General features: G+C 64.6%; 1 protein-coding gene across 1 annotated transcript in view; it reads right to left on the bottom strand.

Moving 5' to 3' along the window:
• SLC12A7 (solute carrier family 12 member 7) overlaps positions 1-19,790 on the bottom strand; it is a 37,630-nt gene extending 17,840 nt beyond the window's left edge. The window contains exons 1-6 of the mRNA XM_049648315.1: positions 19,538-19,790; positions 5,278-5,372; positions 4,794-4,916; positions 2,316-2,462; positions 1,254-1,308; positions 257-387 (exon numbers count right to left, since the gene is read on the bottom strand). Of these exons, the coding sequence (XP_049504272.1) occupies positions 257-387; positions 1,254-1,308; positions 2,316-2,462; positions 4,794-4,916; positions 5,278-5,372; positions 19,538-19,667 (681 nt within the window). The 5' untranslated portion in view covers positions 19,668-19,790. The remainder of the gene's footprint in view (positions 1-256; positions 388-1,253; positions 1,309-2,315; positions 2,463-4,793; positions 4,917-5,277; positions 5,373-19,537) is intronic.
• Positions 19,791-24,640: the final 4,850 nt, after the last annotated feature.

Here is a 24,640-nt window from a genome sequence, read left to right as displayed (position 1 = left end):
GGCCCACCCTGGGCTCAGGCCTGCGGCCCAGCAAGCACATCCGCTGGGCAAGAACGCCGGGGCCCACCCGCCGGGCGGCCAATGGACACTGGGTCACAGCTGCGTGGGCTCTGAGGAGACGGACGCAGTCAGCCTCTTTCGAGAGCCCAAGGAGGCAGTGTCAGAGGGACATGGTGAGGGGCCGGTTGAGGGGCCCCGTGCGCCTCGGGACAGGCTCCTCAGGCTCTGGAAAACCAGCCCAAACCAAAGCACTTACCAAAAAAATCTCAATGGTCCCCAGGATATACATGGCCCCGGCGAAGGTCGTGCCCAGATAGAAGCAGAGGCCCACAGCCCCTCCAAACTCAGGCCCCAGGGACCTCGAGATCATGTAGTAGGAGCCACCCGCTGCGAACCAGAGGAGGAAACAGCTTAGGGTCGCACCACTTACCGTGCTGCTGAAGGTGAACCCAACACCTCAATTCTGTGCACTCTGCCCCAAAAAGGCTGAGGACACCTGGGGCCGTGTGGGCACCGTCTTGCACCAGAGCACGGCCGACGCCTTAGCTGACCCTCGATCCCACACCAGGCCCCTCCCAGCCCCCGACGGGCGGGGAGCACAGCCACCTGGGTCTACGCCGCCTACACGGCTGCTGCCCGCTGGGCCAGGGCGGCTCCGGGCCGGGGGCAGCCTCCCCAAGACCTGGAGATGGAACACACGGTCCCTCCCTGCCCTCCTCGCCTGGAGCTCACTGCCCACCTGTCACCTGTCCCGGGGACGGTCACTACAAGTAGCCGTGACTCCAAGGCTCCCAGGCCAAGCCAGGTCCCCCAACAGACCAGAGCCCCGGCAGGCCCTCCAGCATCCCGGCCGCTGACACCGGTCAGAGGGTGCCTGAGGCAGGGACTGCCCGCTGTGGCGCTTCAGTTTAGCCGCAGAAATGACTCCGTTTAGAAAGAGGATTAGGGTCTGGGGGAAATTAACTCCAGAACCAAAGGCAAGAATCAACTCGTAAAACGCCAGCACCTCCAACCAGTGGACAGGGGTGAGATTTCACAAAGTACCGGGGAAGTATTCCCTTGGGTTCCTACCCAGAGAAGCCCGATTTCCCAGCAGGCTCGGGCGCCAGGCCAGGTGCCAGGGGACAAGTGTGCACAGGATCCCCGCCTTGGTGCCCTTGGGGGACACCAGGACGCCAGCTCTCGCTGCATCGGTGGGCTGCGATGCCAAGGGAGGAGGACGGCCCTCCGCTCGGCCTTCCCGGCACCCTTACCTGGGACCACGCCGTTGGTGGCGATGGCGCTCATGGAGATGGCGGTCAGCATTGTCTGCAAAGACACCGGAGATCCTCTCAAAAGAGAGAACACACCGGAAGCCGCGCCGGCCCGATCGCAAAGGAGCTGGCGAGCAACCAGCCACGTGGGCTCTGGCATGCTCCGGGATGCTCCTCATCATCTCCCACCTGACCCCCAAAGCTGGGCTCCTGCAGGCCATCAGAAACACCCAACGCAGGACCCCACCTGGAGTGAAAGGCTGGCTCCTGCCCGAGTGTCCACCTGCCGTGGGGTGTGGCTAAGGGTCCTGCTGGGCACATTTGCTACTTACAGAAGCCTCTTCTCTTATTCCTGGTTTGTAAGTTTCTGTGGCAATGACTCCCGATAACCTCCAGGTTCCTCCAGTAAAAGCAGTGTCACGGGAGGAAGGGGACACAGTTCAGGCAGCCACACCACAGCCCACAGAGCTGTAGGGGGCACAGGCAGGTCCCCAGGGGGCCAGGTCAAGGGACTCTCGTCTGTTGTGCTGTCCGAATTTTAGCCAGAGGGCTCCAGGTGGCACCGGGGGATCAGAACAGCCAGTTACAGTCCCCACAGTGAGAGCAAGGCAGGAAAGGCTGTGTGCCCAGGACACAGAGGCCACGGCAGACCCACGAGCAGTGGGAAGGAGGCCTGGTGCAGTTGTGCAGAGGAGACATGAGGGCAAGGCGGGTCTGGGGAACCGGGGTCTGGGGCTGAGCAAGTCACTGGCGTGGGCCCTTCCTTCAAACAGGGAGCCCAGGGGCTTCAAAACCGGAAAGGGACCTCGTCAAAACACAGCACCCTCATGAGTGCTGACAGCGCCCCTCAAAAGCCCTCGGCCATCAGGATGTGCGCCCCAGCATCCTTTCACGGACGCAGGCACAGGAGTCCCGCTGGCCCGTCACCGGCCTGGTCCCGGCCCACCGGCCCCACAAGACTCGACTTCCCTTGGGTACAGCGCCCTGGAGAGCCCCCGGCCACCCACACGGATGGGTCCCTGACGTCCAGACGCCACCCGCCCGGGGACTGCAGTCACTCACGCAGGTACAGCACATGGACACGATGAGGAAGGACTCTAGGACGCCAGCCGCCCCCACGATCCACGTCAGGCGCAGAAAGAGGATCACGCCGAGGATGTTCTGGAGGCAGGGCAGGTAGACGCCGATGAAGGTGCCCATGCGCGGGCTCTGGAAGCGAGCACAGCAGTTCCGGTTCCAGGGAGGCTGGACTCTCACCTGCAGGCATCCAGCTGCACGGCCCTGCCCCGGGGGCCCGGGGGCTGCACGGCCCTGCCCCGGGGGCCCCGGGGGCCCCGGGACAGAAGTTCAGCACGTCGGCCGGGCAGACCACGCCAGGGGCCCAGCCCGTCCTGTCCGACAGCTGGCATGACACCACGGTCAGGTGGTACAGGGCTGTCTGAAGAGGCAAGATGACGTTCAAGGGAAAAACCTCTCAAGTTCAGGGAGTTAAAACAAACAAAAAAACTGGGGAAGATTTGCTTTGAAATCACTTCCTGTGAAAGAGAACAGGCTGCAGTCGAGGGGCTGGAGGCAGCTCTGCCGGTTCGCGGCCCAGGGATGGGCTCCCCGAGGGCAGCAGGCTGCACCCACATTTAAGGAGGCAGGTAAACTGTCAGGACCAAAGGGCTGGTCTCCACGCAGGAACGCCTGCCCCCACGAGCCTGGACGGGGCAGGGCCACAGAGCCCCATGGGACCCCACAACCCTGGGGAAAACCCTCTGAGGGCACCCCCGAGCGCGTGGGTGTCTTCACGTCTGGGACGCTCAGCTCCCTCTTAATGCAGGGCCTGGGCCTGCCCGCCCATGGGATGCCTGGCTTCTGTGTGCCCCCTCGAGTGGCCACGGGGCAGGCGAGAGCAACTCAGGGACTTTCCAGTTGTGTGAACTGGGAACGCACTGGCCAAGGGAGGGTGGTGCCAGGCAGGGGGCGGCGTCTCGTTCACAGGTAAGCGCCACGCAGCCACCCCAGCTGACGCAGGGCGTCCACTGCTGTTCTGCACCTGGCGTCGGGCAAGACCCGAGTCACCCTGGAAGAACCTGCAGTTCGCTCCTACAGGCGGCTTTGGTGGACCAGCCCGGCCGGCCGGGAGGTCCAGAGCCCTCACTGGGCAGGGGGGGGGAGGGGGTGGACATCTGGGGATGAGCTCCTGTGCTTGGTTGGTCACAGGGGACAGTAAGGGAAGCCCCCATCCCCAGAGGACCTGGTCGGCCCTAAGTGGGCGGCTGATTCGTGCCACCCAGAATATGTCCGCCTGGTGACGATGGGTGTGCTGAGGGTCCCAGGGTGGCCGGATCCCTCCTGTGACCGAAATCCAGCCTGCAGCAGCTGCCCCAGTGTCTCCAGGGGACAGAGGACAGACAGCTGACCTGCCCCACGGGCAGGTTGTCCCAGGTCCTAACCTGGCCACGGGTCCAAGCCACGTGCTGTGCAGGTTCGCCAGGCTGGACACTTAGATTACGTCCCAACAGAAACCATGCTGAGGGGTCTGGGCTGCACTTCCGTGCAGGGGAGGCTAGGACACACCGGGCCGAGCTGGGCAGCCTGGGGACAGCGGGGAGAGCCAGCAGGGGCCGGCACACCCGGGCCCACCACGGCAAAGCACCTGTTCCGAAGGCAGTGGACATCACAGAAGCCCCAGCACGCGCACAGAGGGACAGGCACCAATGGGTGCTGACTGCACAGAAGACGCCCGCGGTTCCCAAAGTCTGGACCGGAGAAGAGCCTCTGAGGCCACAGGCAGTGCCCGGGGTACATGGGAAACCCCAGAGCATCTGTCAGCATGGCACCTGGCCCACAGCATCCATGGTATAACCTGCGACCAGGGCCACCATGTGCTCCCGAGGACTGGGGAGCGTCCTTCAGGGCACTGCTCCCTGCCCCCAGGAGGGCGGCCGGGCCAGGGCTGGGCAAGGCAGTCCTCACACCCCACGTCCCTCACTCCAGACTAAGCAGGTGGCACTTCGCAAACACAGAGCAAACGCGCCCAAGCGTCGAGGGAATGGGAGAATCCATTCTGCTGGTTTACAGTAAGAGGTGCCTTCTGTGGCCGGACTTCCTGACAGCCGAGGTCAGGCTGCACACAAGATGCAGGAGGGACTCCGTGCACGCAGGGCTGGTGCCAGGGGCAGAGTGCGCGGAGGAGGGAGAGGCGGCCAGGGAGCCCCCAGGCTGCCACAGCCGGCTGCAGGAATCCGGCAGAAAATGCTCGACCCCTCGAGGGGAGACCAGGTGCCCAGGCCCCGGGCCGCCTTCGTCCTGCTGGCCTGGCCGCCGCCCTGCTTCATAATCCCTGAAACACAGCACCTGTGGGCAGTGCTGGCAGGGCCAAGAGCCGGGGGAATGATCACCGTGGGGTCGGAAAAAGCCCTCGTCTGCCCTAACCGAACCTCGTGCAGACGAGAGACAAAGCTAGCGTTTTGCTGGGACTCAGGGAGTGTCCCAGGGATAAGGAAGAGATGGGACGGGGGAGAGGGGACAGGGGGAAGGGTGGGGGCTCACCTTGACCTCTCGCCTCTTGCTGTCCTCGTCCTCCTCGTGCTCCACCACACCCTGGCTCAGGTTGGTGTAGTTGGCCAGCTTGTTGAGCAGCGAGGACACCATGGGATTGCTGTCCATTTCCTCCTGTTTGGGGCCAAGCTGTGGGTTAGTTACCCGGATCCCCAACCCACGGGAGCAACGCCCAGCAGGGCTCCCTGCGGTGTCCAGCCCCACAGCCGGGGCACACAGGGCTGATGAGGGCCCTCGACGTCCCGGACGCCTGCACACCAGGGTCCCCAGTTGGGGTCAGGAGCAGAGGTCGGGGCTCCAGGCCACAGAGCCGGGGTGTGGGGCTCCCCCCATGCACAGTGCCCAATCAGGAGGCCAGCCCTCCGCCCGACCCCCAGCTCCTCACTAGACCGTGGGGTCTCGGGGCCCTGGCCCTGTCATGTGACCGAGTGAAGCCTCGGCCCTCGCACTTTGTGTAGAAGGAAGCATGAGTCACCTCAAAAAGTGCCATGTTCTTCCCTTCAAAGCAGTTCTCCGGTTCCACATCCACATGGTTAATAAACGGGCTGTTTTCTCTCGAGTTTCCATCTCCTGGTGGGGAAAACGCCCAGGTCAGTTTTAGGAGCAGCTGGAAGGAGGCAGGGGCCACTGCAGACCCGTGCGGGCCCAGCCCCTCCCCAAAGGCCTGGGGGAGGACCTTTGAGACTCCAGGACCCTTGGCTCCCCCCCCCCCGCGCACACACACCGGCACATGGCCCCCCCCCCTAGGCAGGCCCCCCCCCCCCCCCCCCCCCCCCACGCATGTGCGCACATGCGCGCGCACACACACGCCCGCCCCTCCAGGCAGGACCCTGGATTGCACTTCCCACTCCAACGAGTCAAGTGCAGCCCCCACTGACTCAGCAAGACCCAAGCTGCATGCCGGGGAAGGGGGGCCTACACTGCATCCCGGCCCCCCCCCCCCCCCCGCCCGACAGGACAGTCCCGTTTCCCAGGCAGCAGCTGACCACGGGGAGACGGTCTGCCTGCCTTGGGGGAGCTGCACCTTGTGGTCTCGGTGCCCACACGAAGGCCCAGGGCAGGCCAGGGTGCCTCAGCTCCACCCACAAGGCTGGAGGTGGTCAGCCGCCCGCACACAGGCCGCGGCAGCGTCTCCTGGTGCCAGACGGCTGCCCACAGGGTCTGCAGAAGGAGCAGGCGCCAAAGGAGCACCTTCCCCGCTGCACAGCGGCTGGCGACCCCGACCATCTGCTCCTGAAGCCGGGGTCATGGCCCTGCCACCTGGTGCCCCGCCCACAGGCACGGTGCCCCCCGGACCCTGCATCCCCCAACCCTCTGCCAAGAGCCTACACTCGGCACGGCCGTCACCCTGTGCCATGGATGGCATCAGAAAGGAAGGACAAGGGCGACCTCCATGCAGGCGGGGTCACATCCAGGCCCTCGACCAGTAAGTGAGCGATGGCTCTCGCCCCCCACCTATTTCTCCAGGGTCACAACAGGCGTCAAGAAGAGCCTGTACGCCTCAACCTCACGAGTAATGTGTTCAGGGCAAAGCGACGCCCCGACTTCACCCGTCCTGGGAGTGTGGCTCGCAGGGGCGGGTCCAGGCGGACACAGCCACGTCTGCAAACCCTGCGATAACCAGATGGCCCCAGACCAAGACCCGCAGTGCTTCTTACAAAAAAGTTAGAATAAAAAGACTGCTCGGCGACCGCATAGCCCATCGGCAGGCACGTGGTTTTCAAGACAGCTCAGCCCACGATGAAGGTCTGCCCAAGTTTAAGATCCTGGGCACACAGAACAGCACCCACGGACGTCAGGAGAGAAGCACAGAACAGAATGTGTCTACCACAGGGTTTTAGCCCCCGAAAGGGCATGTGGCGCTCACCCACGGGTGCCGGGATGCCAGGCAGTGGTGGCACTACCTGCCGGGGTCCGGGGAGAGGACTCTGGGGCAGCCTTCTGCTCAGGAATAAGCCCCAAGCCCCAAGCAGGCCGCACGCCTCCTGCCACACCATCTGGTGTCCTGACCTACGACCCGCCACGCAGGGAGGCTCCCCAGAGCAAGGACCCCAGGAAAGTCTCCAAAACCAGCTTTCTCAGACCCCAGGGCACCAGGTGAGACTCACAGCAGGCCCTGTGGGGTGACCCCCACCACGGTCCAACTTTCTGACAGAATCCCCAAAGGACAGGAGGGTCAGCATCCTCCCAGACACTCAGGGGTGGGAGGTGTCCACCAGTCTGTCCCCGTGGCGGCTCAAGGTGACGAGGGGCAGCGGTGGTGGGCCACCACACTGGGCACAGCAGAGAATCCCTCAGCCCAGGCAGACCCCGAGGGCTCCCCGCCCCTCCCACCTCCACAACCCACCATTCGCCCCAGCCGGTCCGTGGTCTGCACCCCACAGCTTCTTCCGGACCTTAACCCTGTGCTCTCACCAGCCGGCGCCTCCTCGCGTGGCCTCTGAAACCACACCCGTGTTTCACGCTTAGAGAAAGAAAAAGCAGAAACAAAGATGGACAAAACAGTACACGGAACACAAACGACCGTATTCCACCGAATGCCGTTCTCCACACTCACCCCAGCGGGGCGCAAAGAAGCGGCCCGAGTGCCCTGAGCGCAGACGGAGTCCTGCACTACAGACCCCGGAGAACTAAGGAGACCAAAGCCTCAGCGGGGTCCCCTTCCCAGAGACCTGGGTGAGCGCTTCCAGACCCGGCCTGCGTGTCTGTGAGCGCACGGCACACACCCAGGCCGCTGGGGCGGGTGTGCGGGGCGCGGGCTCTTCACCTGTGACCGTTCCACCTGCCTGTCCCCCCTGTCGGCCGAGGACACCCCAGCACATCATCGAAGGGACAGAGTACCAGCACGGGGCTCCCGCTGGCCACCCCCAAAACAATCTGTGTCCGAGGTCACAGTACACGTACCAAGTCCACACGCGGGTGAACAACGGGGGACGGCACAAGCACCTGCCGGGCTGCATCGCCCGCTAAGCCACAGGGAGGGATGGGGACGGAAAAGCCCCCGCGGGAACGATGGCTGCAGTGGCGGCTGGCGCCAGACCTGCTCCACATCACAAGGCAAGCACGCCCTGGGGGAGAAGCCGACCCGCTGACCTAACCAAGGTCAAGGTTAACACCAGGGTCACAAGCCAGCCGACACCCAGGGAGAACACTCGTGACTGGTGACTTCACCGGAAAGCCTGAGACAACGCCAGACAAGCACAGAAGCGGCCCCTCAGGGACGCAACACCACAGAGGGCAAAGACAGGCGTGGAATGTTCCGGAAACAGGGACAGCACAGAGACGGGGCAGTGGAGAGCAGCACGTGGCCCACGTCCTCTGATAAAGGACACTGCCGGGCCGACTGGTGAAGCCAGAGGAAGAGCCGCAACAGGGAGAAAGTGCCTGTTACCAGGAGAGGCGTCTCCCACAGCGGCTCAGAAGACAGAGCAGCAGAGGGGGCAGAAATGGGTCCCCAGAGACTCTCCACGACCTCACAGCTTCTACAAACTCTACAGCGAGAGCTTTTAAAAAAATGTATCAAGCAGGGCGCCTGGGTGGCTCAGTCGGTTGAACATCTGACTTCGACTCAGGTCATGATCTCACGGTCCATGAGTTCGAGCCCCACATCGGGCTCTGTGCCGACAGCTCGGAGCCGGGAGCCTGCTTCGGATTCTGGGTCCCCGTCTCTCTCTCTCTGCCCCTCCCCCACATGCTCGCATGTGCTCTCAAAAACAAACAAATGTTAAAAAGCAAAGCCAGAGAAACTCCCACGGTGTAGGGCTCACTCGTACATAAAGAAGCAAGTTTTATCTCGAAGAAACGACAGACTGAAAATTTCAGAATTGAGGCCCGGAAGACACACATACGGGCAGGCACCATTCACACACGCCGGCACACAGGCCTCAGACCGCCACTCGTAACCAGTGTGTGAAGAAATTCAGGCAAAAATCTGAGACCCTGAACCCCCTGGGTGAAAGACAGAGGAGCAGGTCCCTGTATCGTCAGTACAAAGGGGAGGTGCCCAGTACCAGGGTCGTCTGGGGCCACGCGAGCCACACAGTGACAGGATGCCCCATGGCATTCCCGCCTCAAAGCGTTTCTCCTGAAAACCACCCCAAGCAAATGGCCACGCATAGATTCTGTGGCATTCTACGAGCCTCCTGACCCAGATCCTTCAAGCGTGCTGATGCCAGGACAGACAGCAAGGGGGGAAAGGTCCTAGAGCACAGGTCCGGCAAGCTTCCTCTGTAAAAGGCCACAGTGCCATCACAAGCACCTGGTGCACCAAAGACAAGGCGTGAACAAGCAGCAGGGCCACGTGCCAATAAAACTTGACTGACAAAAGCAGGTGGCCAGGCCACAGGCTGCAGAGAGCCCAGCACGGGGCTCTCAACACACAGCCGTGTGTGATCCTCAGGGAGGCCGCCGTCCTGCCTCCCACCCACCCTGACCCGCTCCCAGCTTGCCCGGCAGTCCCTGCCCCTGCCCCACCTCACGGCACATGGGATCAGCCCGTTTAAAGCCCCCCACCCAGCCCGCCAGCCCAGAGACGTCTGCGGAAACCAGCGCTTTCGGGGATCACTGCTCTCTGCAGCCTGACAGCCTCAGCGACCGCAAACACCTGCACTTGTTCCACGGGCCACACGACTGGTGAGCAGGCCCGACCCCGGCCCGGGACCCAGAGACCACGGACGCGCTCACCCCGGCGCGGACCGGACGGCTGGCGTCTGCCGGCCTGGGGCCCAAAGGCTCAGGAAGTAGCTGGAACCTGGAAGGAGCGCAGGTGGGCGTGGGGTGCGAGGTCCTGGCCAGCAGCGCTGTCCTCGTCCCCTCCTGTGCGGGCTACTTCAGACGAAGCCACACCTCACCCCGTGATCTTAACACAAAACGTTCAACACGCTTTGTTCACAACACAACACAATTGTCTTAACACAAAATGTTCAACAAAATGTTCAGCTTTTCTGTGAAAGCTGCCCCCTGCCCCCGCAGTGCTGGACACGCATCCAGACAGGGACTCTGCCTCGTCCTCCTGAGGCCCCCGTAATTGCCCCCGTTAGGGTACAGAGCTCGCCCCGCAGTCCTGGAGGCAACTCCCCACCCGCCATCCCCCCCACCCCCAACACACACCAGTTCTGACTCCGCTAAATGCAATCTCAAGCCCTGGTCAGGGAAGATCGGATGTGACCAGGGGCAAGGTCATCCTGGCAGACAGCGCCTCCCTCCCCCAAGCCTGAATCTGGTTACCCTCCAGACTCCAGGCGCGCTGCACAGCCCTGGCTCCCTTGTCCCTGAGAGAAGTGTGTGCAAATGCAGCAGGCAGGGCAGGGATGCCCCGGGACAGGGAGGCAGGGAGGCCAGCCACCGACCAGGAGTCCAGAGCCCAGACCCCGGTGGTCTGCTACCAACTGGAGCCCAGAGCCCCAGTTGCTGCTGACAACAGTGTCCTCCTGCAGCCCCGAGGGCCAGAAGCCCCCCCGCATCCCTGTCCCTTCTTGAGTTACAGCGTCCATCAGCCGCCTGTCCCCTGGCTTGGTCTCCTCCTCCTGAGTGAGCCTCACATCACTCCCCACCTCCCTCGGCCTCCAGGTTTGCATCTAGGATTTACCAGTGTCTCTCCCTGAACCGCTCCCGAGAAAGGGGCACAGACTGACTTGGGAGGGTCGGCGGCCACCCCCCTCCTGCCCCCAAATGCAGGCTCTGCTCCACTTGTGCTGGACCCCAGACATGCAGGGCACCTCCAGCAGGATGGAGTCCCCCCCAGTGGCCCCCGGTGCATCCGGTGCCAGACCCCGGAGCACGGCCCGTGGCCAGGACCTCTCTGAAACCCCGTTACGGCCGGAATGAGGTGTTTCTCGGCTCCACAGCCCCTAACAGCGGATTCCTGACCCCTGGGCCTTGCCCCCTGCCCTCCACGCACCACATCCAGGACCAGTGCTGCAACCTGGATTCCGGAACCCAGGCCAGCAGGCTCCTCCTGGGCCGGAGGGTGAGTTCTGTGTCCAGCCAGCAAACACTGCCAGGCTCAGGTCACAGTCCCCGCGGTTTTCACGGCACACTTCTGGCTAAAACAGAAACACTCTCCGTGTCGAAACCAGAGGAAATAGAATGAGGGCAAGAACCGTGACAACTACCCCCACTGCCCGCCGCCCCAGACGCCTGCTCGCACCATGCACGGCATCCTATCCCGGGACCATGTGCCAGCCTTTCCCGCCCCAGGTCCCCAGGAAAGCGGAAGGAAGGGCCGTCTCAGGGACGCGTGTGCCCCACAGGGAAGCCGACGGGAAAGCGGACGCCCTTCCTGCCCGCCCGGCCCCCGCCCAGCCAAGGGCCTCCTCAGGTGTCCGCTGAGCCCGCCCACCCGGGCCTGCAGGGCCACCGCTGGGGTCGCGGGGGAGGGACGGAGGCCTGAGACACTGCTCCCCGAGTTCCACACGGACTAGCTCACGTTAGTACGTGTCACCTGTTTCCTTCACCCCGCGCCCGGTGCGCCCACCAAAAACAAATCCCTTTATTTGAGGCCAGGGTCACACTTCTGCTCCAGTCTGGGGTCCCTGACACAGGATGGAGGCACGATCCGCCTAACGCCGGGTCCACCACATGAGTGACCTCTGTGTGCATCTGGCTGGCCTCGTGGAGCCCGGCACCACAGAGGAGTGGCAGGGGGGCCTGCCTATGGCTCCCAGAGGCCTCCCGGCAAGGACGGAGCCCTCACTTCCAAAGCATCAGATGCATCCTGACCCCAGCACCCATGGGACACCAGGAGTGACCCAAAAGCAGCTGACCCCCGTGAGCAGCCTCATGGTCGGAGGGGCAGTGTGGCCTCAGGGACAAAGCCCCCCAGGCTCCCCCCATCTCCCGCTTGCCCACGGTTCCAAAAGGGGGAGGCTCCCTGGGGAACCACCTCGGGGACCTCTGGGAGACGGTCGGCTTCAGACGCTGGAGGAGTGCAGCCCCCTCCCAGCCCGACCACGGCCACCACAGCAACTCGCTGCTGCCACCCGAGAGACCAGGCGAAGACTCCGCCTCTGGGACGTTTTCTTCAGATCCCACACTCACGGCCCCAAAAGAGGGAACATCCCAGGGGACACTCGGCTACCAGGAGGCGCCAATGAAGAAAAACGGCAAAGCAGGAGGAGTGTCCGGAAAATTCCGGGACACACAGACCACCCGTGTGCACAGTCACAGGCGCTGGCACAGGCACGGCACGCGGGCACACTCGTGTGCACAGATACAGACCACACACGTGCACGATCACACGCACTGACAGACGAACGGCACAGACGTGCCCGGGGAACACGCACTCCCACACGTCTCTGGGGACCACACCTCTGACGGCCTCACGGCCTTTCCTGAAGGGGCATGCCCCCCCCCCCCACCCCGCACAAGGAATGACGGACCCCCACTCCCATCGGTCACTTGGCCGTTTGCCCACTCTGGTCTGCCCTCTCCCGCGACCTCCTCCACGTCAGGATCTGCAGTTGGCGACCAGGCCCAAGGAGGGGGTGGGGAGATTCCGCCAGGGGCACCGGGCCCTCAGCCGCCTCCTGGGGCGGCTCCTGTTACGAACACAGGCTCCCGTCTGGCGGTGACGGAGACCCTGCGGCTCAGGGAGGAGGAAACCCAAGACTGACCCGCGGCCACTCCTCTGGTTTCGGCCCAACTCGATCCCTCCCCAGTGACTGCGGAGCCTCCCTGGGAACCGGCCGACGACAGAGGCGAGAGATCACGGCCACCCCTGCGACAGGCCGGCTCCTGGGCAGGGAAACTGAGGCACGAGATGCTCTCCTGCGGGCCCCGCGGCACTCCGGGAGCAGAGGCCAGCACAGATGGGGACGCAGGGGTGGCTGCGGCCAGCACCCTGCAGGAAGCCACCTGCACGCGTCCCCCCACCCCCCGAACGGACACAGGCCCAGCGGCCCGGCACTGAGTCCCGGGAGCCGCTCCCTCTCTGCCGAGGTGTCGGCAAGCTCCCCCCCACCCCGGCGTGGAGCCACGCACACGGCCCAGGGACGGACGCAGGAGATTCCGCGGCCGCCCCCATACCACCCCAGACCACACAGGACTCAGGGCGGCACCTCCGCCTCCTCCCCCACCTGCTCCTCCAGAAGAAACCTCAAGACAGGAAACCCGCCCAAGGCACAACGGGGCCAGAGACACAGGAGCGGGAGACCCGGCCAAGACTTGCACTGACACCTCAGGCCTCCACCAGAGAAGCAGCCTGGCGGACCAACCGCCCCCACCCCGGGACACGGGGGCCACCTGGTCGGGCCCACTCACCCTGTCCACCCCCCTGGGACGCCTGGTCAGGCCCACTCGCCCTGTGAACCCCCAGGACACGGGGGTCACCTGGTCGGGCCCACTCACCCTGTCCACCCAACCCCCCAGGACACGGGAGCCACTCACCCTGGGACACCTGGTTGAGGCCTGCTCACCGGGGCTCCTGGCAAGAGGTTCGAGGACCCACATGATGCCAACAGCCACGGACAAGGGAGCTGGGGTGCAAACAGCACAGCTGGCCGGGGCACCTCACTTTGTCCGGCCCTAAGTCCTGCTGGAGCTGCTGAGCTTATCTGCACAAACCAGGCCTCTGCTCTGAACAGGGAGTTTCCCTCCTTTTCACAAAAGGAGAGACGTTAAGCCTCTGTGCTGTCTCCGCCAACAGCACTGCCCTAGAGCCCCCCAGAAGGGAGCCCAGGCCTGCGCGGGTCTGTCCCCAGCAGGTGCCCACACCTAGCTGCCCCGACCGCCAAGGCCCAAACTCCCACCACCGGGGAGACCGGCTCACGTGTTCCCGGGTGCCACAACCCCGCAGGCCTGCTGGGTCCTCGTCCAAGGCTCCCCCCCCCCCCCCCCCCCCCCCGCAGCGGGCCTTCCTCTGGCCCCGCCGAGGGCAGAGCTGGAGACGCCCGCCTGCCCGGCACAGCTGTTGGCTACGGCGACACACCGCAGGGGGCGCTCAGCCAGCGCGCCTGCCCTTGGGCGGTGGTAACACCTAACAACACGCTCTGCCCTGCGGGCTCACGGCTGCAGCGCCCGACCCGGCTCGCAAAACGCACACCCCACTGTGGGTGACAGCGGCAGACCCCGGGCCAGGGTCCCCACAATCACAATCAACCGAACGCCAGCTGCCCCAGCTGTGCAGGGATGAGGAACGGCCTTCTGAGGCGGCCCCCACAGACAGCAGCCCTGGGAAGGTGTCCCTGGCCCAAGGTCACCGGTCCTCCGACGCAGGAGCCCGGGCCTGCCCGGGAGTCACCCAGTCATGCGCCCTGACAGAGGGTTCTGCGGTGGGCAGTCCCCCCCGCCACTCACCCGCAGGATCCCACCGAGCACGAGAACCTCGGGCCCACTCCGGCCGCCCCTGTGGGGCACCTAACGCCCCGAGAACTCCATCCACACCCCCCAGGGACACAGGGTAAGCAGGGAACACTTGAGGCCATTTCCTTGAAAGAAATACCCCGAAACTCACTTGAGCCTTAACCTCTGAGGGTGGGCAATGCCCCGTGGCCCCCAGCCCCTCAGCAAGGTGAGTAGGGGGCCCCACAATCTCCGACTGTGCCCACAACACCAACAACGCACAGGCCCCACGGAGCACCCCCAGCAGAGAGAGGCAGGTGACGGTGTCCAAGGACGGCCAGCACAGCAGCCTCTCCACATCTAAGCCCCGCAGCCGCCAGAGTCGGCTCCTTCCTGCTCACAGGCACGAGAGGCCGGCCTCTCAGTCCGTGCAGAGCCCACATACCCCACGCCCCCCCAGCCACCACCCCCTGCACTGGGCAGCAAGGCTCCACGCCGGCCGGCCCATCCACGGAATTCCCCTGGGTCATCTCAGTGTCCCGTGGCTTCAAACTCTGACTCATCGCGCCTCCCTGTCTGGGGCCAGGCTCACCCCGGAGGCCACTGCTTTTCACACACACCCGGGGGGAGGGCGGCATTCCAGGGGGGCCACCGATCACCCACAGACAGCCTGACCCCTGCTGGTCCAGCACACGGATACGGGCACAGCCACAGACCCAAGTGCCCGCGTCACCAGGGAAGGCCAAGTGAGCAGAGGGTCCGTCTGTGGGGTCAGCCACAGCCCACCTGGCGAACGGTGACTGGGTCGGGGGTTCACCAGGACTCCCCCACCCCCACGGGGAGGCTACAGCTCAGAGATGCCCCCCAGTCAGGACAGCCACACAGCCAGGGACATCAGAACCAGAACAGGCCGGTCTCCGCATGGAGAGGCCTAGCCTGCCCCCTGGCCACTCTCCCCCTGGCACCACCATCCCGGCACCCAAGCGTCCCCTTCCACGAGGCCATGCGGACACCCAGCACCACAGGGCACTCCACTGTCCCCAATGTACCTCAAATCATGTGCTGGCCCCGCAGCCTCCACGTCCCCAGGAGCAGGACACACGCTGATCTGAACACTGACACACCCAAGGCCACAATGGACACCAGCCGTGGTGGACGCTCCAGTCTTCACAGAACTGCCCTGCGGGCCCTGTAACTGCGCAGCCCCTCGGGGAGCGGCCACGAGAGGCAGACCCTCACAGGCGCCCCTTGTGCCAAACTCACGGCAGCCACCCCCCACAAGCAGCTACCACGGCCAATGGTGTCCACAGCTCAGATACCCATCCCAGCATAGCAGCATCACACTGAGAATGTCTAGGGAACTTTCTAGAACAACACACTCAGGGATCTATGTGGCAAGTTTCCTCATAATGGTCATGGGAACAGATCTCACATCAGAGGCACAGACGTGTCTCACCACCACTTCCTCAGCCCGGGTGGCAACAGACATCCCCTGAATGACACCCCAGCCACGTCACTGGGCTGAGAGGGCAAGAACAGATGCCCTGACACCCCAACACCACGTGACCACCAAGCCCCTGTGCCTGCCTCCCCGTGCGTGCACACACATGCACGCGGATACACAGCCCACGTGCGCGCACACACGAGCCCAGCAGGGGACCTAGTCGAGCCAAGGGCCTCCCCCAGGAAGACCGTCTGGGAGCCCAACAGGCGCACAGAGACGTGGGAACACGCCCCACGCGTGCTTCCTTCCACCTTGCCGCTTCTCCACCGGAAACCGAGTCTGGGCACACACGCACGTGTGGTAGCCCCCTCCCCCACCCGCCGTCTAGTATCACGACGTCTCCCTAAACGACACAATGAGACACAATGACCGCTGACAGCCGTTTCCAAGACGGTGCTGGGAGCTTGCGCCAGCCACGGACTCTCTGCCAACGGGACGGCGGGCCGCCTCCCTCCCTTCCTGAAACCCCGTGTCCTCGCCCAGCAGAACCGAACCCGGAAGCCGCCGTCCTGGCCGCTCTCCAGAACCACACAGCTCACTGAACCCTTGCCCCCACCCCAGGCGAGCGTGACCACTCCGGCAGCGGCGACCCCCCACCCCGGGCAGCAGCCACCCGCGGCGCCGAGAGAGAAGTCGCCCGAGGTCCAGGGCCGTGGCTTCGGAGTGCTGCCCGCTGCCCTGGCTGCCGCGCCCAGGGAAGCAGAGCCCCCTTCGGAGGGCCGGGAGGAGACCCTTGGGTGCCCCCAGGAGCTGAGCTGCAGAGCAGAAGTCACAGACAGGAATCCAAAAAGGGGAACAGTGACGGGGTGAGGACGAGGCTGGGGTCAGAGCCCTGGGGAGTGAGGAACAGGAGTCTCAGCCAGGGACGGGGACATAGGGCTACCGGCCGGGTCCACCCTCCAAGGGCTGAGCCCACCGACCTCCGTGGGGGCCCAGGGCCTGCGGCCATGCCTCACTTGCACACCTGCCAGCTCCAGAGCCCCCACAGGGCCTGGAGGGGGCTCCACCCAGGCCCAACACTCAGGAAGGTTCTCAGAAGTCCCTAAAGACCCCACACTTGGAAGTCAGGAAAGAAGCATCCGCACTCCCCACCACCTCCCTCCCGGAAGATACTTCCACCAAGAGACACAACACCAAAGGACGGAACTAACCCATCCTTTCCGCCAGCGATCTCCAATCACGAGAAAACGCAGGACATTAAAGGTCCTCTAGAAGGCTCGGCTCCCCACCCCCGCCCCCCAGGCAAGACAAAGCTGTCATCCAGAACACGCCCCTACCTCCCCCGGCAGCAGGTAGGGAGGCAAGGAGGGTTCCCGGCTTCTGCCGGTGCTGACCCTGGCCTCCCCCTGCCCAGGCCTGCATTAAGCACCACCCGGGTGAAGGGCCATGTCTTCCTGGCTCTAAAGCACCAGCCACAGGCCCACCAGCCGGGCAGCTAAGGTCAGTGCTGGCGTCCTCCAGCCTCCATGCCGAAGGCCGGCAGCAGTGGGGGCCTCCACGGCCACAAGATAGGCCCCAGCTTCACGACGCATCTGCCTGGTGTGCGTGGAGCTGCGGCAGGCCGATGGCGTAAAGGCTCCGTCCAGCTCAGGACCGCGGCTGACGCAGGGAACACCCGACAGTCCCGCCGAGCTCTGCCAGGCCAGGTGGGCCTATGAGCGGAGCAGTACTCCTCCCTGACTCCCACCCGCTCTCAGCACACCCTGGCCCCTGACCCCCAGCTGGGGTCTCAAGCCTCCTATTTCCAGACAGCCCCGGGCTTCCAAAAACACCCCAGAAGGGCCCCCTCAGTGTTGCTTCGCCACCACCACCGGGAGGCCCACCCAGAAAGCCAGGAGATTCCCCAGGGGATCGGCCAGTCAGAAGCACCAGCGGTCCTGTGATGGAGCCAGGCTTGGCCACTGGCGGGGATCTCAGCCCTCAGGAGAGGCTCCTGCCGGGCCTTCCCAGCTCGCAAAGGACTTTTCCTCCACCAGAGTGACCGTCACGCTGGCCACACGACACAGTGCCAGTCACACGGCACCCTGAGCACCAAATGGGCTCTGAAAGCTCACGTGCAACATCAGAGTCCAGCCTAGCAGAGCCCCCTCCCCGAGCACGGTGACCACGCAGGGGGCTCCACCCTGTCTCTTCCTGAGGGAAGATGAAGAACGGAGAACACACAACTCAAAGACCCGGCTGACTTCTGCGCTGGCTCGGCTGAGCGAGAGCACGGCCCGGGGACCGAGGCTTCGTCACCAGGCAAGCACGCGGCCCACGCCTGGCATCTGCCTGAGCTCCCGACACTCAGCTCCCACAGGCCGTGAGGTTCCTGAGGAGCCCGGGACAGAACCGAAGGGGTCAGAGGATGAGACAGTGGGCGGGGGCTCGGACCCCGGCCGCCCACCAGCCCAGCTGGGCAAGAGGCCCAGCTCTCCAGGCAGCGGCAGCGCCCAGCCCTCGGGCCCTCGGGCAGGAGGAAATGGGCAGGAAGAAAATCACCCCAACTTCAAAACAAGATGCACTCCAAGTCTGGAAAGATAGGACTGCAGTCGCCGGAGAAGGGAACGGCTGACGGGAAGCGGGACACCCAGGCGAGGCAGGAGAGGCTCCTCTGGGAACACGATGCACTTGATGTGGCCGCTGTAACACAGCGCACCCAGGAAGACCACGCAGGAGCACCCTCAGAACCACGGAGGGCCGGGCACCCAGACTGCCTTCACAGGCCACCCGCTTTCAAGCCCTCGAGCCAGGCAGGGGCAGTGACCAGCCCCAGACCCCCGCAGGCAGACAAGGACACGGAGGAACAGCCCAATGAGGACAGCGCCTTCCCCGGGGCACCTGACACTGGTTGCTCTCAGGAGGTGCCTGACCTAACCAGCCAGGGTAGAGGGCCCCCAGCGGTCTGAGGCCCTCTTTCCTTAACCCCTGGAGCAGGGAGCCTCTGCCCAACCGCAGAGAAGTGAGACCTGGGGCTGTGGGCTGTCCTCTGACGACCCCCAATTCTAGAGGGCAGCTACTGAGGGTGACCCGTTCATCAGCCACAGAGAACCCGGGGTCTGAAGACTGCAGGACAGAGGGAGCAGGCCTGGGGGATCCAGGATCCCCGGGATCCCCCCCCCCCCCGAAAGTGAAAGCGCTAGACGTCTCCTGATTCCGGAAACAAAGAGGGTGAGGAGGACCCTCGCCGGCCAGCGCCAGGCTCTGCAGGATGGGGCGGCCCCTCCCCCAGCCCGTGGGAACCTGCCGACCTTCCTGCCGACGACCCCAGAGAGCGGGTTTGTCGGCGGCCAGGCGAGGCGGCGCCCAAAGCTGGGCTCCCAGCCGGGGCTTATCTGGCCGGAGCCCTTTGCCCCAGCGCGCAAGGGCAGAGCAAAGGCAACAGAAAGGAAGCAGGAAGGCACTGGGGCGGCCCCAACCCCGCGGCCCTACCGGGACTGCGGGACCGGGGGCTGGGGGTTCTCAGGCAGGGCGAGGCCCCTCCCCGTTTCCATAGCTACACTGGGCGTCCCACACCTCCTCCCGTCCCACCGAGAGTGCGAGAAAGAAGGTGCTTCCTGTGTCCCCGTGGGGCTGGGACACGCAGGGGGCAGCAAAGCGGAGCCCACAGTCCTGGGAGCATAGGCGCAGCAGGGGCCCTGAGCCCCGGGGACAGGCTTGGCGAGGGGGCTCTGCAGGCAGGGGGGGTGCGGGGGCAGGGGTGGGGGGGTAAGGGGGGGTTCGTGAGAGGTGAGACCAGGGGGAGAGAGGGACCGTGGGGAAGGGGAGCCTCCGAGGGAAGGAGTTGGGGAGAGTGGGTGGAAGGCAGCCCCGCACCCCTTCCTCGAGGAGGCCGGCCTCCCCGCGTCCCCGCTCCCGGCCCCTCCCGGATCGCCCTCCGCCCCCTCCGGGGCTGCCTCTCCTCCCGGCCGCCCCCGGGCCCCGCGCAGCCCGGCTCCGCCTTTGTCCCGCGGGCAGGTGCGGCCGCGCTCACCCGGGCTCTGGCAGTCGGGCTCGCCCTCGGGGGGCCCCGGCGCCTCGGTCCCCTCGGTCCCCTGGGCCGCCGCGTCCTGGCAGCCGTCCGCCCGCGCCTCCACGGGCACCACGGTGAAGTTGGTGGGCATGGCGCTCCGACTCCGGCTCGGGCCCGCGCTCCGGCCCGCGCTCCGCCGACGCGCCGCGGGACTTGGGAGCAGGGGCGGGGTCCGCGCCGGCCGCCCCCGCCCCCCGGCCCGGCTCGCCCCGCCCCCTGGCCACGTGACCTCACCTGCCGTCCCCCTAGGCCTCCGGAAAAGTTTCCGCGGGGCGGGGCGGAGCGGGGCGGGGCGCCTTCCGCAGAGGTCCCCTCCCCCAGCCTGCGCTCGGGGACGGCCCGCGCCCCCGGGGTCGCGCCTCCCCCAGCGGGTGACAATCCGCTCCTGCACTGTCACCCTGCCCGGAGGGGGCCCTTGCCCGCACTAGCCTCCAAGCCGCCGCGTTCCCTGGAGGCCTCCGCCCGCAAGGTCCTCCCACACGCAGTCTGGCCCTCTCGAGGACAGAGCATTACCCCCCACCCGCTCACCACACCGTGCGCGGATCTGGTCTCCCCCTTCCCTCCTCCTTGCCTGGCTCAGGAGCACCCACAACCTTAAGGAGCCATGCCTGGCATAGGGTGGGGGGCAGAGGCTGCTGTTGGGGCTCAGTCCTCGACGGACAGAACCCAGACACAAGTTACCGAAGCTCTGAGACAGGTCCAGGCCCACAGAGGACCCCAGGCCTTGCCTTTCCCGGCCTCCACCCTGGGGAGCCTTCCTTTTCCTTCATCTGGGCCCTGCAGCCAGGGAAGGAAGGCCAGGCACAGCCCTGAGAAGCACCGGCCCCCTATCTTCCAGCCCCTGGTGCGCTCATTAACAAAGGACACGGGAAAAGTAGAGAACAGAACGTCCACCAAAAGGAAAGTGAGTTATGGCATCTGGTGCAGGGACCCACCCCAAAACACGTCTACTATTTCACCATACACACCATAACAGGATAACCAGAGTGGTCTGATCAGGTTTGAAAATTGCGAGAATATTCCGATAGGCCTAAAAAAATGGCAGCTGGGAGGTCCTGGGGATTACAAAGTTCTGCATTTTCTCTTCCTTTTTTCATATTAACAACCGAACAATATAAAAACAAATTCAGAAAATCCATTTCCAATGAAAGACAGAAAAAAGAAGACAGTAGGGTGGCCCAACTCCCCTCCCTCCCCCAGCTCTGGGGAGGGTCCCCTTCGCCCCACCCCCCACCCAGTGTGAGCACTAGCTTTCTGCAGCTGGCCTGGGCCAGCAGGGGACCAGGACTGTACCTTGTCTGTCCTCACACCCTGCCTCCCACAAAGGAGAGACAGGGGTCCCCCAGAGAGGTCTGAGTGTCGGGTGGAAGGCATTGGGTGGCTTCAGCTGCCTTCCCGGGGCAGCAGCCAGAAAGGTGGGGGAAAGGCCACCCACCCAAAATATAGACGGGTTCCAGGTGTCCTTCTCAGAGAAGGGCCAGCTTCATTGAACGGTGCAGGCATCGCTCAGCAAAACTAGAGTGTGGTGCTGAAGGGTAGGGGTGCGGGAACAGAGGCACCTTGCCCGGAGGTGCTGGGCAGGTCAGTGACCAGGCCTCTCCAAACTCAAGTTATTGTCCCGGGGTGGGGGGAGCTTGCAAGGGCAAGGGGACTGCCAGCCCCCTTCCACCCTAGTGGTCTGCGGCCAGGGCCAGGTGATCACAGGAGCTCTTTAGTGGGGCCAACACCTTCACAGGTGAGGGAACTGAGGTCCAGAGGTTAAGGGCCACTCACAGGGAGCTGGGGGACTGGCAGAGGACTCTCTCCTCCCTTCTTTTTCAGAGGCTGTGGCTGACCCTCCAACTTTCCAGGCTCAAGATTTCAGCTCGTCTTGGCGGCCCGGGAGCTCGCTGTCCAGGAACCACCAAGGAGGGTGTGAGAGGGATGGGGCGTTGGCTGCCCTGGGTCCAGGGAAGAGGCCAGCTCTGGGAGGCCCGGGACCACCTCGGGCAGGAAGTCAGCGCCTTGAGGCCGGGAGGGCCTGGCACCCACCCAGGTGCACACCCCAGGGGCCTGGGGCCAGTCCTGAGGAAAAGGGAGCAGGTGTCCCACACTGCTGCTGGGACTGAGGGCCAAGGGGGAGGGGAAATAAGGAGGAAGTGGGGTGAGCAGAAAGGACCAGAAAGGCTCCAGGAGCAGGGGAGGGGAGGGAGACCCCTTTACCTAAAGCCAAAGTTACTTGGTCAGAACAAGTGTGGCAAGCCGTCCCTGGCAGGGTGGGATGTGAGGGCAGAGGGGGGACAGAAGCCCTGGAGGGGAGAGGCCACTTCTGGAGCCCTCACCGCTCTGTAGCACCAGGACCCTCGGGGCTGGTGGGACGGGGAGAATTCTGTCTGAGGGGACCACCCACGGCCAGGATGGGCCCTGCAGACCCCAAGTCTGGCCCTCAGGCTGTGGCTCCGAAAGAAGGCAGCAGTCAGGGGCGGTGGACTCCCAGACAGTGCCACAGTGGCAGCCTGGACCCTGTGTCTGGCCCCTCCGCCCCAGGCTCACACCGACTCCCCCAGGCTCCTCCCTGTGACCCTGAGTCTGGCCCCTCTGGGCGGCTCCCTGCTCAGAAGCCCTGCGGCCTGCCCTGGGGACACCTGTCCCTCTCAAGGAGGGAGGGGCAAGCTTTCCAAGTTCTGCAAAACAATGGCCTGACTCCTCAAACACGTCACTGTCACCTGAGGACACGGGAACAAGAAGGTAGGAGTCCGCCAGGTGGAAGGGCCCACGGAGGGAGAGGACTCACGGGCTTGTCGGGGGTGTGAGCACTCTGACGACTGTGGCACTTTTCTGTAGCTTGGAAAGCTTTCAAAATAATTTTGTAGCTCTAAGTGACAAATGGCCGTATCTTAAAAACGCTGTCCTCTCCACAGCCTCCAATGCCCCCTGGAGGGTAATCTGATGGCCACTGCCACCTGACTGGCTGTACCGCCCCACCCTGCCCCCACCCTGCGGGCGGATCCCGGTGGGAGGCGGTGCGGAAGGAGCGTCTGCAGGGCGGAATCTGGAGCCAGGAAGGTGGTATCCCCACCTCCAGAGCACCCCGGAAACCCTGCTGGGGCTTCATTTTGTTTTTGTGAGATGCAAGTAACATTGCAAGAGCGTGGGAGGTAGAAAGCCTGTAGGACTTGAGCACTAAATGGGGTTTACAGTCCTTTAACGAGAAGATTCCACCCCAGTCCACCCCCCAGGGGCCCCACCGTCCCCTGCCCTGCGGACACACCCAGGCTCTGTCCTCTGTCCTCGTGCACAGGTTTCCTGTGCCCCCGTCCCACCCCTCGGTCAGGACACCCGTGACCAAAGAACAAAGGAAGGCCTCCCACTTTCTTTAGAGCTTCAGACGCCAAAACACCGCTTTGCCGTCACACCTTGTTCTGGTTCCACAAGTAACTTCTTTTCACATAAATCTTGGTGGAAACTCAAGAAGCTCACTGCAACACCCTCGGGGTCTGAGAACATGAGATGCTGGCCCTGATTGCCTTCTCCCCAAAGCCCTCCCGGGGACCAACGTGGGGCGCCCTCACTGGCAGGCCTGCGCCAGCACAGGCCGGGCCCTCCTGCCTGCCCAGACCCCCGAGGGCCCTCGGCTCCGAGGAAACACCGGGACAGGCACGCATTCCTGCTCAGCAACGCAGGTCCATCAAACCCCCTTCAGAAATGTCGGAGGCCACATAGCCTCAGTGTGACCTCTCTGGCCGTTCCTGCCCGGCTCACCCAGACCAGTGTCCTGGGGCCCAGGCAGGCCGGCAACCTGGCCTCAGCCCCTCCCGCGGGAGCCGGTGTCACGGGTGGTAGTGAGGGGCAGTGGAAACTGCCAGGGCAACGGGGCCTTGTGCCTGGACCTCACCTACCCACCCCGGGCCTGCTCCCGGGCCTCCCACGGTCCCGACCCCGGCCGCGGTCTGGGCACAGCAGGTTCCATCCCTCTCTGGAGCCTGTTGAGTGTGCCCTGTGCCTCTGGACTTCCCCAGGGGAGTTCCAGGGGATGGGGCAGGGGGTGGAGAGTGGGGGGAACAGGAGCATCCAGCTTTGGGCCTTGGGGCCCCTGACCTCCCCTCAGGCCCAGATACCCTGTTGTCCCCCTGAGGTCCACATGCAGGCTGTTCCCAGCCACTGGTCCCCCTCACAGCCATCACATGGGACTCCCAGGTTGTGGTGTGTGTTACTGATGTCACCTTGGGACCTTTTTGCTGATGGTGCTGGCCAGGTTCCACCCCCAGGCCCCCATTGAGCTCCCCAGGCAGGCTCACAGGACACCCCCTATGGCTCCCACCCCAGGCTGGGCCTGGGTGTGAGGTGACACCATCAAGGAGGCCCCAAGCTTGCAGGAGCACAGTCTATGGTCAGGGGCCATGAAACAGATTGACGTTAAAATGGTGGCCATGGGATTCCCTTGCGGCCTCGAAGGCACCGTTCCGGAAAGAAAAGCTGCCTAACTCTTCTCCCTTACCATCAGGCACTTCTGCTCGTCGATGGGCTCCCTTCAGAGTGAGAGGTGGACCCCCAGGGTGCCAGGACCACGGTCGTCCACGCAGCCAGCCCAGGCCTGTGTCGGAGTCTGTGAGGACAGCCCCACGGATCAGTAAGGAGAGACAGGCACCTCATCAGGGGGCCGCCTGTGCTGCACACGGGGCGTGGGAAGCGTGTGGCCACTTCGGAACCCCCCCCCACACACACACACACACACTCAGTCCCTCTCCCCACAGAGACACACACTCGGATGCTCAGAGCGGCGCGGTCTTCGCGAGCCAGGCCGGAGATGAGCCATAAGCCCAGCAACACCACGGGCAGACGGACGGGAGGGTCCGAGCTGTGCAAATGCGTGCTGGCGCAGAGCTCAGTGACAGCTCGTGCAGGCAGGGCCAGGCGCCAGGACGGTGGCCCCGGGCACACCACTGGGCTCAGCGGTGGGTCCCGTGTGTGACCTTACTGGGGGGAGAAAGCGTAGCTCAGAGCCACCTCTGACGCAGAGGTGGGCTCAGCCCGATGCCCTGGGACGGAGCTCAGCTCCACGAGAGGGGGCAGCAAGCCCGAGGC

The sequence above is a fragment of the Panthera uncia genome (assembly GCF_023721935.1).
Source record: "Panthera uncia isolate 11264 chromosome A1 unlocalized genomic scaffold, Puncia_PCG_1.0 HiC_scaffold_17, whole genome shotgun sequence".
Classification (NCBI taxonomy): Eukaryota; Metazoa; Chordata; class Mammalia; order Carnivora; family Felidae; genus Panthera; species Panthera uncia.
The sequence above is the reverse complement of the archived record's forward strand: the minus strand, read 5'-3'. Positions and strand labels throughout refer to the sequence as shown.